Source organism: Adelges cooleyi, unplaced genomic scaffold (genome assembly GCF_023614345.1).
Source record: "Adelges cooleyi isolate 19-005CV unplaced genomic scaffold, UGA_ACOO_1.1 ACOO_flye_CR_arks_rails_tigmint_CR_PRNA_30, whole genome shotgun sequence".
NCBI classification, from domain to species: domain Eukaryota; kingdom Metazoa; phylum Arthropoda; class Insecta; order Hemiptera; family Adelgidae; genus Adelges; species Adelges cooleyi.
This window is the reverse complement of record NW_026095971.1, coordinates 4761864-4776727: the sequence shown is the minus strand read 5'-3', so window position 1 is coordinate 4776727 and position 14864 is coordinate 4761864. Positions and strand designations below refer to the sequence as shown.

Sequence of the window (14864 nt, the reverse complement as noted above, 5' to 3'; positions counted from 1 at the left end):
TAGCTGCGTTTAGTAGATACGTAAATTATACTTTGAATAATTAAACACGAAAATGGTCTTTGTTGGAACGATGTGTCTTTAAAATAAAACACAGGACCAATTTGAAAATATAGTATCACAACAATAGAAATGAAAAACTAACTTGGATGTGTAGGTGTAAGCCCCTGAACGGTCCTAGATACTTAACTGAGCGGTGTGGCTAAGAGGAATGTCCTGAACTTTTTTTGAAGAAGTCGTAAAGTTCACGAAATTCAAAAACCGTTTGGTTTGACACCACGAATATGTAGTGAACCAAAGGTGCAAAACATATACTACTTTGTACAGTAGGAAGGTAAATTATCCTTTGAACAATTAAACACTAAAAATGTCTAATATTAAACGCAAACTGCACTAGTTAGATTTGGTTCAATAGTAAAGACAATAATAGAAAATAGTTACACGCACAAGATAAGAGCTATCTTGTGCATCTAATAGAATAGAACAATTCATAGTGTCGCTAAAGAGTTATATAGCGATATGTAAAGTAGTTAAAAGAAAACAATCTACATATTTTCCTTATTGTTGTTACATATTGACGTCAACAAAAAAAGGAAAACTTAAGTACTAACTAATGTTAGTAAGACCGGGTTTAAACAAGTTGCATAAATTATAAGATTTGTAATAATTTGATACCCTACACGTGTCACGATCATTACATCCCCATCATAAGATAAGTGAAACAAAGTAAACAACGTTTTTCGTAACAATATAAAGTAAAATTGTGTAATAACTAATAAACACCACTTCTACTCTAGCCTATGATTTGAAGGATGATGTTGAATAAATCCATATCTGTGGACTGTATCCATATCATAATCTGTAATTTTTCACATCACTAGTGTATACTTCTTTTTGAAAATATTAATATAAATTCAATTTTACAAAATAGTCGGTCGACTGAATTTATTGTATAATCTATCATGTAAAATATGGTTTTTATTATATTCCAGTTTATCGGTGGACCTATTCTATCGTGTTTTATTCATATTTTACTATTATATATTTTAAAGTAATCTCGAGCTCAGGAATGATTTAATAGAAATATATATATTTGAATAGTACGTAAATTCCAGCTTCAATAACAAAAGAAAAACCAGTGTGTGTGTGTTACAAAACGTACGCATATCGAACGTGAAACTCTTTTCTGTATTTTTTAAATTTTTTATGAAAAACAAGTAGATAGAACCACTCAATAGGTATTATTTTTTTTATTTTATTAAGGAAAACAAAATTAAAATTCGATTTGTAAGAACAATTTAATATTATCATTTATCATTATTTTTATATATTTTTCTATAATTATTAATTATATTTCCTTAATTTTCATTAATTGGTTTTTAGTCGGCCCAATCGGTTCTATCGTTATATCGGCTTATGGTTACTAAAAATGGCTAAGTTTTTTGATTGGACATTAATGAGATTTCAATAAGTTATTATTGAGAGTACAGATTTTCGTATTGGACTGCATTAATCGTTGTACAGTTCATGAATAATATTATTATAGGTACATATTAATATAAATAATAAAGTTGAGTATAAAAGTAAAGACATCCAGACAGCATAGGGGTGCTCGCATTATTAAATAATGTGTAATACATATCTATAGTCCATATCTATATCATCATTGCGAGTGACAGAATAAAATTATTATTACAGTATCTACATAATATTATAATATATATTATTAATTAGTTGTATATTAAATATATAATAATTATATAAATTAAGTTTTTTGTTCAAATGTCTTTGGGTATTCCGCTTTTCACTCGTTAACTACCACACTTGTACATATAATCTATACATAGTATATAGACAAGTAAGCTAATTACCGTGTGAAAAGCTGAATACTCACAAAAAAAAGGCATTATAACGAATTGCCGATAGTGGCATTTTTATTGAAAACAAGAAGGGAAACAATATATTGTATAGATGGTAAAACTATTATTTTCGGAGTGATGACTGTATATTTCAGTTCATTAGTATTTAGTAGGCATGTGGTCATGATAACGTCATGACCTTAGCTCTAAATAATATAGTCAAATAGTTTTTAAAGGTATATTATTAGTTATATTATAACATCGGTATTGGTCGGTACATAGGTACTCTATTTTATGTTGTGCATAACCGAGTAAAGTAATCGGTCGTGTTACCTATCATATTTTATTACACTTACTAGCAATGCAGTTATTGATTTTATTTACGCTTTTCCTTGTCGGAACTTTTGCCGGACCTTGCGGAAATCGAAACACAGGAAAATGCGGATACGAGGTAGATATTCTAAGAAAAACATATAAAATATTTAATATTTAAATTAAATCATCACAAAATAAGTACATACTTATTTTTATTCAAACATGAATTTGATTAAAATCGTAATAATATGTTAGTAAACACGATAAAAAGGTTAATTTTCAAGTTAGTTAAAACAAATATAATAATATAAATTATACTGTGCAGTTTAATGTTCCTGTTAAACTTCGTTGTAACATTAGTTTTCTTAGACTACAGAATATATATTATTTTAAAAGTACATTCTGAAAAATAAATATTCTTGAACAATATTATTCTTTGTTATATCCAAATGTATACACTATTCTAAATTTAAAATATAATTTTTAAACAAAAGTAAACGTACAACAAAGTTTAATAATTTAATATATATATTTTTACTTTTCATTATTACGTTGATAAACTAAGACAATTTTATCATACTGTGATGTAAAACAAATATTTTTTAGAAAGATAAAAACGAATATTATTTAAAAAAATATATAGATTTATTATTGAACTTATCGAGAGTTTTGAAATGTTTTTTTTAATTAATAGATATTGAGATATTTGTACTTTGTAATTCAGTAATTACAAAAATTAGTAAATATCAGTTGTTAACAATTTTATATTAGATTGCCAACGAATAACAATTGGGTGTAAACATAATGATTCATAACGATTCCTGTAGTTAATTCGATTTCATTTTCTTAATTTTTTAATACATTTTATAAGAGTAATTTTAGTGATAAAATAATGTTGTTACTTTAACAATAAGACAATATAATTGTTTTAAATGTTAATAAAATCAAGAGTATTGAAAGGATTAAATTTAAAAAAAATTAAAAATGAGGAATTTAAGTATAATTTCATTCATTACGTTGAACAGAACTCTTAAGAAATCACAAATTGAAGCAAACCCATATTATATAAATAACATTATATTAATGTAATTTTTTAAAAATGTTTTATAGTCTTGTCACCCAATCAAAGACGGCTATATAAATGTGCATTTTGTGCCTCATTCTCATGACGACGTCGGTTGGCTGAAGACAGTTGATCAATACTATTATGGCAGTAATAATAAATTCTTAGTCATTTAATCTGAAATGAAGTATTGATAAAATAAAATGGCCGTATTAAAAGAAACATTACACGTAGGACTTTTATTAGAACTTACAATTTGTGGAACATTTACAGTTTTAAAAAATAATGTTTTTGTTACGCCAGTTAGAAATTATAAATTATTGATTAATATGACCTAGTTTTTATCAGTACTTGAGAAAATAAATATTAATACATTTAAATATTACTCCCATTATTTTACCTTATAAAATAGAGTGCATTATTAAAATAATTACAAAAAATTAATATTTAGAAAATAATTACTGATCGTATCTATATGTATTTGTAATATTTAAATAATTGTAGTGTGTAATTATAACATGAATAAGAACATATTAATAAATGATAATCATCCGGTTTCAGTAGATGCAGTGTGAGTTAAAGTAATGGCTATGGAAAAGTAGCTCGTGGTCAAAAAGGTCACACAATTACACACAATTGCAGCTCGCTAATATAATTTAAAAAATATAGACTTATGATTCAATAAACATTGGAGAAAAAGGATATAGGCATAGCATTTGAACATAAATAACATAATACGATCATTATTTAAAGGTTATCAAAACAGAGTATACCCTATAAAGCGTTTAAAATTAAACAAGTGAGAAAAAATGAATGTATTTTTTTTTATATCTATACACAATCCGTTTGTTTGAACACATTTAGGTTCCCATGCCTATGGCTACAGATGTTTATATTATTTAGTACAGCATGCAACGTAACACTAAATTTATTAACAAATAAATATATCGTTTAATAATTGCAATAATAACAATTTTATTTATGTTATTTTAAAAATAAGAAATATTGTATTTTGTGTTCTCCAGAGGGCTACACATTTTTTAATTTAAATTCACCCATAACAAAAGAATACTGCACTCCGCTCTTCCGCCCTAAGCTTCATGCTTAAATAACTTTAAAATAAATTATTCAAAACAAGTTCATCAACCAGTTAAAAGTCATTAGTAAAATATTCTTGACAAAAAAAGGTAATAGGTTGAATATTATAAAATATTTTTAAATTACATCAACTAAAATTTCTCCAAATAGAAAGCGGAAATGGACGTTAAATTGACCACCCTTTTTAAATTAAACTGATTCTTGTCTAAGTCCATAAATAAAACTATAATAATATGTTTAGTAAAACAGAAATTCTCTATTAGAGTGAACAAAACACGATGTACAATTTAAAACGGTTATAATTATTTTTAGCTAATAATACTATACAATTGGCGGCCGTGCAATTTATTTTTGACTCTGTTCTCGAAGCTCTGTCTAAAAATCCAGATCGAAGGTACAGTTTTAAATGGCTATGCTCAAAAATGAAATAATTCAATATAATTTTTAGATTTATTTATGTGGAAACCGCATTCTTTTGGAAATGGTGGGAAAAACAAAACGAAGAAACCCAAGCAGCGGTTAAAGATCTAGTATCGTCTGGTCGTTTAGAATTCATCGGTGGAGCTTGGAGCATGAATGATGAGGCAAATGCTAACTACATTTCCATCATAGACCAATTCACCTGGGGTTTGAGGTTAGTCTACGGACCGTATCTGCTTTTTTTTTACAATGCTTGTTATCAAAAAATAAAAACCGTGGTGTTAAGGTAGTTAAGTAACAGTAGTAACAGTAGTCAAGTAACCCATTGAAATACGACGGTTCAATTAACGGTTTATTCACACAGTAAAACCCGCACCGCTGATATCAGCGGTCAACCGCTAAAATTGTCCCTTGCGCGATTTTCGGCTCGACGACCGCGTCCGCCCATCATAATTAAACTGCATATTTTCAATAGACGTATTCATACATAGCGGTTTGACCGCAGCGATTTGTGAGCGGATCCTAGATTATCATATTATTATTGATATTATATTTATTATTTATACGCCAGTGCCTCAATAACCGCAGGGGCAGTAGTTGCAATGCCCCGGTAAAGGGGCCTCTTGGAGTTGGGCTAGGGGCCCCCCTTCATCTGGGTCATTGCATTATATTCTCACATTTAAATCAAATAAATATTGTATTAAAATTATTGAATACTTTTATTTAGTGTCAGATATTGACTTAATGAAAACATTTTAATTTCTATTAATTTCTATGTAACTAAATTTTAATATAATATTAATTATATACTTTAATTAATTATGTCTTTTGACACTGAAAAATTGTATAATACTGAAAGTATTTTATAAATTATAAAAACCGCATTAATAAACCGCGTTTGATCCGCTCCGTGTGTAAGTACATAGCGGTTGCGGTCGCGGATAAAAACCGCGACCGCGCGCGGCTAAACCGCTCCGTGTGTGACAGCAGGGTTTTAAATAAATGATGTTGTGTTATTTTTATTTATAAAACAAAGCATTAAAATCACAAGTCTAAAATATAAGAAATGGCTGACAAATAGTTGACATTTACCACGGACTTAATTTTTAAAAATGTATATCTTTTTTTACGGGGACTAAATATCCGCTCACCAATAGTAACAACGTCAGTAGTAAATTATGAAAACGCCTTGTCTATTGGAGGAAAATCTAAAAAAACTTTTAAAATTGATAAATGGCAAACGGTTGAGTAGCAGGGATGAAAGCGAAATGAAAATACCTGAAATTTGACTATTAAAATGAATGTGGGAAGTTTTTAGATTTCATACAATTAGAAGTAGGCGAATAATGAAAATAAAAAAAAATATTAGAAGTGATATAATAGCGTATATGGGAGACGGGTTTAAACAAGCTGGACTAACAGAGTTACTAAGTATTTAATAAAGATGAGATACTTGAGATAAAATACTCAATCAGGCATAAAGAATTGAGGATGTGAATTGAATCCACAAATGAAAAATAATGTTTATTTAAACAAAAACCATTTATAAAAAACAGCATTTTTAATTAATACTCCGGATGTTAGTTTTAATATAAGTAAGTTAAATACGAAACTTTTTTGCATTTTTTGGTTACACATTTTAAAAACACATATTTTCGTATGAAAAAATCTTACATATAGCTTAATATATCATAATCAGCATAAAGCGAACTTTAACTTTGTTGTAAATTGTTTTTGCTAAAAGGAACCCATAGTAAAAAAGATAATAAAACACCTGGTTAGATTACTTTTCAGAATTTCAATTTATGATAAAAGTATGAAAGAAAAAAGTTTCAGCTTTTTTGATTTTTTAATAATAAAATGCTAAGGAGTATTTTGTTTTCAGAAAACTTAACGACACTTTTGGAGCGTGTGGGAGGCCTCATATCGGTTGGCAAATCGATCCTTTTGGTCATACGAGACAAATGGCAGCGCTGTTCACGTTATTTGGTTACGATGGTCTTTTCTTTGGTCGTTTAGACTACGAAGAAAAATCGCAAAGACTAAGAAATAAAACAGCTGAAATGATATGGCAGTCAAGCCCTAACTTAGGTATATAACTCAAACGAAATTTATGTGTAACGTAGATACACATTAATACACACTATAGGTAGATTACCTATATTACAAACTATTACTGTAAATTTAAACTTAATATTTACATTATAGACTTTTAAGCATAGGCGCAATTTCAATTTTTAACTTGGGGGGGCTGGAATTTTTTTTTAAATATATATAAAAGTAAATATATTTTTGTATTTCAAAATTGTATGCATAACCTAATTTTTTGGGGGGGGGCTAAGCCCACCCTAGCCCCCCCTGTATTTGTTCCTATGCTTTTAAGGAACTAAAAATTGTGTATAGCAATTAAATTATTATCATTATGAAACATTTTAAAAAACTATACGTCGTTATTGTAGATTTAAAACCGAAATTTGATATATTTTCATGTTAACTAATTATATATGAATTTTGTAAACTTTAGGTCGGTCGGCTGATCTTTTTACTCACGCTCTGTACAACATATACGTTTCGCCTAAAGGGTATTGTTTCGACATAAAATGCGCAGAAGATCCTATCGTTGACGACAAAGAGAGTCCCCTATACAATGTGGAATGGAAGGTAAACTTTGAAGTATAGCATATAATATGAACTTTGTTCTTTACGCATACGTTTTTATTATTTCACTTTACTAATATGTTAAAGAATAAAAAAATGTGGGTATAAAATACACACAAAAGAAAAAAACCACTACAGTGAGTTCTTTATACCTAGTCACAGGACTGTAGGAATTAGAGTGATAAAATGCTTCGATGCACATCAATATGTAACACATTCACATATTATATTGGATATTAATAAAAAACATTGTAAAGACAATAATGTGCTTAAAATTGTATTTTTAGTTTTAGGGTGGATACGATTAGAGTTGACCGTCTCATCTGTCTAAAATAATTTGATGTTGTTGTAAAGTATCATAAAGTATTTCTCAGGTCGGGATACTTGTTAACTGTAGATTAATTCACAATTAGTAACCTGGAAATTTAATACAATAAAATTTGTTTTTCTTATTTTCTCTTTAAAAACATAATTTTGAGAAAATTGTATATATTATAGCCCTACTTATGATCGTCCTTAGACTACCTTCAGCCTAATTTTCAGACCTAGGGTTCTAAAATACGCTCGGAAAAAGTGCAATAAAGAATAAGTTTCGACACCTTCTGAGGGAAAGGTTCATTTGGTTTGTCAATGTATATTGATAGTATCACATCTAAAGAATATTCTATACAAATCTGGAAATTATTTTTTTATTTTCCAAAAAAGTTATAGCTCGCCATAGATTAAAGTTGGAAAATAAGTAAACTTTTTAGATGTTTTCTCTTAAGTTTTGAAGAGGAAGGGGTGAACTCTTTTAATTGTTGGCCCGACAGACTTGCTACTTAAACGAATCGATTCAGTGATTTGGAAGATAACTTAAGTCCAGGCATAAAAAACCCTATAGATATTATAAAACAAATTCCTTTACCGCGTATGTTCATGATTTTCTCAGTAACTACTGAAGGGATTTTATTTAGATTTTTACTAATGGATAAAGTGTTTCACGAGAAAGGTTTAGATGTATAATTTGTGGGTGCTTTGTTGTAATTGTATTTATTAACCTGGACAAGGGCATTTAGTAAATAATAAAAACATATAATTGTAAAAAACATAACCTCATCATAGCAAAAATACATTAAAATTTCAATTGAAAATTACATGAAAGAAAACATAATATATGCGTAATATATTATAGTAAACGAGTATATAGTAAGTAATAAAAAAAAATAACTTTACTCTCATTGATATAGATTATATTGTAGATGCAATATAGAATGTACTAGATAGAAATATAAAAGTGTAATGGGTAGGTATGTCATTAAGAGAAAGAATATTAAAAAATAAATCGAATTGTCCGTTTCTTAGGATATGTTATATTAGCTTTTTGATTTTTCACTGTGTATAAAAAACAACAGATAAGGACGAATGTTCTATTTGGTTTTGCGGTGACAACGCTCAATGTCACCGGTTAGACAAGGTCAGGCGGTTCTATTTGCTAGGCCGGAAACCGTCTAATGAAAAGGAGCCGCTAAACCTTTTCACGGCGACGATCTGGCGAAAGCGTATTCGTCAAGAAACCATCTCAATGATGGCAGCATAAGGCCTTCAATGCCTTTAATGTTAACTTAACTGTTGATAAAGAACAATAATGTGAGGAACGTTATAAAAAGAAAAACCCTATTTTGTTTTAAATTATTGTAATCCTACAAAGTATTTCAAACAAATAATATGAATTATTAAAATTACATTGCTTCTTTTCGTGTAAATAGGGTGAGGGACTTATTGACTGGATTAATAACCAATCTAGCCAATATAAAACCAACAATATTATACTAACTATGGGTGACGATTTTCAATATACCGCTGCTGGAATAAATTTTTATAGTATGGACAAAATTATTAAGTAAGTATATTCTTATTGTACATTTTACAGTTTTTTCAGCTGGCGTATTCATAAATATTTTTTAACCATTGTGTAAATTTCATATATTCTGTATTATTTATATTAATTTGAAACTGAAATACTTAAAATCTACCTAAACAATAGTATTTTATCATCATTCAAATATATTATTTCAACATAACGTAACTGTTGCTTACATAAACGAATTTTATACAAAAGAAATAATGGTTATTTGTTTGTATACTTTTTAATACACGCAAATTAACTTCGTGAAAAAAATATTTTAAATAATGCGGTCCTGGACAAATTATACATATTTTTGTATTGGCCTAATTCTAATTTGTACTATTAACAGATACATAAATTCGAAACAATCGTCCGGAAGTAAAATTAACGCTATATATTCTACGCCGTCCTGTTACTTAAAAGCTGTTAACGATCGCAACGAAACTTTTCCTACGAAATCTGACGATTTTATACCATACAAAAGTGATAAACACTCTTATTGGACGGGCTTTTTCACCTCGCGGCCAACCCAAAAGTATTACGAACGAAGAGGTAACAATATTCTACAGGTAAGTATTTTAATTTTTATCGATTTTCCATATAATTAAATATTTTTACTTATTAAATAAAATCATGTTGTATGATTTGTAAAGATATAATTTCTACTCGATATTTCTGTATAGTTTGCTCTTAATTTATCAACCAATCAATAACGACATATTTCCTACAATTGTTATGTACATATTAGACGTGTAAGCAACTCGCTGTGCAAAGTATGGAGGGATTTAAATACGAATCAAAAATCACACCTCTTCGCGAAGCAATGGGCATAATGCAGCACCACGACGCCATAACTGGTACGGCTAAACAGCATGTGGCGAACGATTATGCCAGAATACTGAGTAACGGCATACATGAATGCGTTGAAGCTACATCAACTATACTATCGTAAAGGCTATAAAAAAAAAATCATAAAATTAAAAAAAATAATTCACTTAGCTGGACCTTTGTGTATATTATTTCCAGGAGAATTTCCGGTTTTACGAAATCGAACTACACAACTTGTCCTTTGATGAACATCAGCGCGTGTGCCGTTTCTGAACAAAGTGACCAATTTTTGGTGACTATATACAATCCACTAAGCAGACCGATAACTGAATTTGCACGTCTGCCCATTTCCGATAATGACTCGTACGACGTAATAGATCCTCAGAAAAAAAAACTCATTACACAAATAGTGCCTTTACCGAAATCAGTTATTGACATACCTGGCCGAGTGTCATCCGCAGTAGCTGAACTCATATTTGAAGCTACTAATTTACCTCCGTTAGGCTATAAATCATTTATTGTCAGAAAAGATCCCACCAAAAAAACTACAAATGGTACGTTTACAAGATCAGCACAACTAGAAAATAATTCAGTAGATATTGGCGATAAGGTATAATAGAACATTTACCTAAAAATTAATAACTTTAACAGCTCGAGCCATTAAATTTAATTAAATATAATTAATAGATTATTACTAATTTTTTTAGTGGTTTGGCTTAAAAATCAACGCCCAAGACTCAAGACGTTACACAATGTACGTGGATGGACAAGAGATACCATTAACCCAAGAATTTATGTACTATAAGAGCATGGCCGGAAATAATTCAGAAGACGTCCACAGAGCCTCCGGAGCGTATATATTCAGACCAAATGGGTCGGCTTCGTCTATTTGCGACCACTTGAATGAGTCTAAAATATTTAAAGGTTAAATAATTTACAAAACCCGTCAAATTTTAGTATTCATTTTTACAGAACACTAGTTGTTAAGAGCTAAAGCATAGTATCTATATATTTTACAACATGCGGCAATTTGAGTGCACATAACCAATGTATAAATATTAGATATGAAAAAACAAATTTAGGGGAGAGGGTACGTGTGTGTTAGGTGCCCCCTGACTCGGTACTAAATTTATATTTCTTTAATTTTTCATTTTATTTCATCTTTTTGTATGAACAGGGACACACTTAAGTTCTCATAACTTCATATATATTTTTTTAAACAATTCTAATTGTTTATGCTGTAGTCTCTAAAAAAAAAACAGTTTATTATTAATAATAGTACATATTTTGTATTACCAATAAATTATAATACATTTTATTGCAGGACCTTTAGTACAAGAAATTCATACTACATGTAATAATTGGACGAGTCAAGTAGTTAGAAAGTACAAAGGAGATGATCATTTCGAATTCGAATGGCTCGTGGGGCCAATTCCGGACAAGTCAATATTTTATTATTATTATTATTATGATAGTTTTTGTTAAATTAAAAATTGCCTATTTATTAATTGGAATAAACGTTTAGTGACAATATTGGAAAAGAAGTTATATCTCGTTTCAAACTGTCGAATTATCATAATGACAAAACATTCTATACGGATTCAAACGGCCGGGAAATGTTGAAACGAGTTTTAAACTATAGAAGTTCGTTCGATTTAAAAGAAAACGTAGAAAACATATCCGGGAATTATTATCCAATTAATTCACAAATAATGCTAACAGATGGTCGGACTCGGTTTGCCGTTCTTAACGATAGAGCTCAGGGTGGATCAAGTCTCGACGATGGGGAACTTGAACTTATGGTGCGTGTAAGATGCTAGTGTACAATTACACAAAACTCGTTATAATACCGAAGGAAACTCATTATAAATTTAATTAGGTTCATAGGAGAATGTTTTTCGACGACGATTTTGGCGTTGGTGAAGCACTAAACGAGCCGGCGTATGGAACGGGGTTGGTAGTTAGAGGCCAACATTACTTGACTTTTGGTTCGGCCGATAACCAGTTTGCAGTACAAAGACTGTTAGCTCAAAAAAAACTTATTAGGCCACAATATTTGTTTTCAAAAATATCGCCGGCGGTCTCATATGAAGAAATAAAAAGCACTACTACATTGGAGGTATACTTTTTTGTCACTTATATTTGTATACTTTATTTTCCACCCAAACCTTAAGATTCTATTTAATATAACTTAAAATAATTGAGTTAAATAACATTCTTTGCAATGAAAAAAACCCAACTCAAAAATAATCTTTGTGCAAGTTAAAATGTTTAATTTATGACAAAAAAAAAATGAATTTAATTTTATGACAGCCATGTTGAACATATTATGAATTAACTTATCGGTTCTAAATATTGATTCCCAGATTAAAACGTATTCCCTTGTTTCAGCTTCTTGTCTTACGTTTCATATCTTTGATTTTAGTTTTCTGGTATGAAAAATGCTCTTCCGGATAATGTTCAGTTGTTAACTTTAGAACCCTGGAAAGAAGGGACTGTTTTACTCAGATTGGAACATATTTTCGAGTACAATGAAGATAAAAATTTATCAAAACCAGTCGTTATAAATGTTCAGGTTAGTATAGTTACAAAACAAATAACATCCTTTACAATACTTCATACTATTAAGATTAGTCAAGCGCATCACAGAATTGCCAAAATATACTGTATGCTTAAAAACTTAACAAATCTGATGTTCCATCTAATCTGATCCATGTCTGTAACTTATTTTGCATACGTATTTGTCATATAAAAGCAGTTTATAATAATTTATGGTTGAATCGATTGACTATTTGTAGGACTTATTTACAAAGTTCCGCATAGTATCGCTAAGAGAAACTATTCTTGGTGGAAATCAATGGTTGTCACAACACACTAAGCTGTCATGGAGGACCGAAGACAATACTATTGTAAAAGAAGAAATACCAATCAGCAATAACGGCGAGACAACTGACCCAAAACACATTTCGTTGACACCAATGCAAATAAGAACACTTGTTGCTGAAATTGTCCCAGCGTACTAATGTGCACTATGTAAAATTTATAGTTAAAGTTTATTTTTTTTTTTACATATTTTAGTCATAGATATCTAGTAAATTTGTATCCATAACTTTAAGTAAAATTTAATAGTTTTAATTACCGGTTTCAACATTTTTTTCAAATTTTATATAGTTAAGACTATTTTTTGTACTTATAAAAATAAAATGAGAACTACCTATCAGATATTTCTTATTTGTTGTTGTTCATATGAATACTTGTTTGTTTGTTCAACTGGATATAGTATCTTTGGTCACGTTTACAGTATATTATATTTATTTGACTTATAGAAATGAACAAATTAAAAATTTAGCCTAATTTAATTTTTGATACTCAACATATGTGTTATACTTTATAAAATGTTTGGGTCTCTAAAACTGCTTACTAGTTATTAGTGATTGCAGTTGACCTCGTCGAGAGTTTTATGCGCCATGTAATGTCGGTAATCTAATTTCAAAAATGGTTCTCTTATGTTTTTCTTAAGAAAGAATAAAGATAAAATGTAAAATATAAAAATATACCCAATTAATTTCAACATATTGTCCTAAATCGTACGTTTAAATACCTACACATGCGAAGATCAGCGTTAACTTAATCAAAGTTACAAGCAAACTAAGTTTAAAATCTACAAAAATTGGTTAAAACCAAAAACACCTATTTTACATTATTACTATTATCAATTTTTCCAAGAACCTTAACTCAGACGATATAGTACTGTGTGTACATAACCACAATGCAGTAAATTAAGTTCTTTTTTTAATAAGTAATTATTATCTTTGAGTTCGAAAAAATATTTTAGGTTAGATAAATGGATTTTATGTATTTAATATAAAATTATAATATCATTATATAATTATAAATAAATAATATGTAACTAAAAGTAATATAAATAACAATCAAACAAAAGCAGGCTACTGACTTGTTTTAAGTTGTTGAAGCTTAATAATAAAAACATGATAATCATAGTCTCAATAATAAATGTAATAATAAAAAATAGGTTTATTGTTTATATTATTTTTAATTACACATTAAAACTTTTCATTTAACGATAACGCAGTTCAGTTCAATGTCTTCTGTAATACTTTAACTATAGGCTGGAGTACCATTAGTGTTATTGTAAAATATAATTTATTTAATATGTCATTTAAAATGTTTTAGTGTTATAGGAAAATACAGTCTTCGTAGTACCTTAAATCCCACTTTATCATATTCAGCATAAACAAGAAAAGACCTTAAAATTGAATAATAAAAAAAAAATTGGTTATGTGGCCTACATGCAAATTAATAATTCAAAATGTCATTTGCACGCGTAAAAAACGCCTACTCGCGACCACTAAACATTAATTTTTATTCACAAAAATATAATATAGAATATACAAAGTTCAATTTTTTTGGGCCAGTCTAATATAAATATAACACAAAGTTGTACAAAAATAATAATTTACTTACTATAAAATACTTAAACACGATAATTTATTCTTACGAGCAATATTCGCAATTATGTACCCCACATTTCGCATAATTTTATTTATTTCTTACTAGCAATAGTACAGGTGTATTATAACTAATAATATATGTATACTAATATATATAATGTGTGAAAATAAATCTTTTTTCGTATAAATTAACAGCATATAAATTACATTTTTACCTTTAATCGTAAACAATTAAACGATAACAAAAATAAACCTTACACTGGTGG

The 14864-nt window shown here is 28.8% G+C and overlaps 1 protein-coding gene across 1 annotated transcript; it reads left to right on the top strand.

Moving 5' to 3' along the window:
• The first annotated feature begins 2039 nt into the window (after positions 1-2039).
• LOC126838037 (lysosomal alpha-mannosidase-like) lies at positions 2040-13350 on the top strand. The gene is made up of 16 exons (XM_050572122.1): positions 2040-2307; positions 3282-3384; positions 4645-4726; positions 4781-4966; positions 6638-6843; positions 7277-7413; positions 9159-9292; positions 9648-9867; positions 10047-10246; positions 10325-10736; positions 10834-11050; positions 11451-11568; positions 11652-11928; positions 12006-12245; positions 12552-12701; positions 12925-13350. Exons 1-16 carry the CDS (start codon positions 2218-2220, stop codon positions 13147-13149), a joined length of 2997 nt encoding a protein of 998 aa, XP_050428079.1. The 5' UTR covers positions 2040-2217; the 3' UTR covers positions 13150-13350.
• The last annotated feature ends 1514 nt before the right edge of the window (positions 13351-14864 follow it).

What these genes read in the sequence shown, in the direction of transcription:
- LOC126838037 (XM_050572122.1), top strand. Translation starts at nt 2,218, where the DNA reads ATGCAGTTATTGATTTTATTTACGCTTTTCCTTGTCGGAACTTTTGCC. An exon ending in AAAGCACTACTACATTGGAG is followed by an intron (nt 12,246 to 12,551) that starts GTATACTTTTTT and finishes CTTTGATTTTAG; the next exon opens with TTTTCTGGTATGAAAAATGC. An exon ending in CAGTCGTTATAAATGTTCAG is followed by an intron (nt 12,702 to 12,924) that starts GTTAGTATAGTT and finishes GACTATTTGTAG; the next exon opens with GACTTATTTACAAAGTTCCG.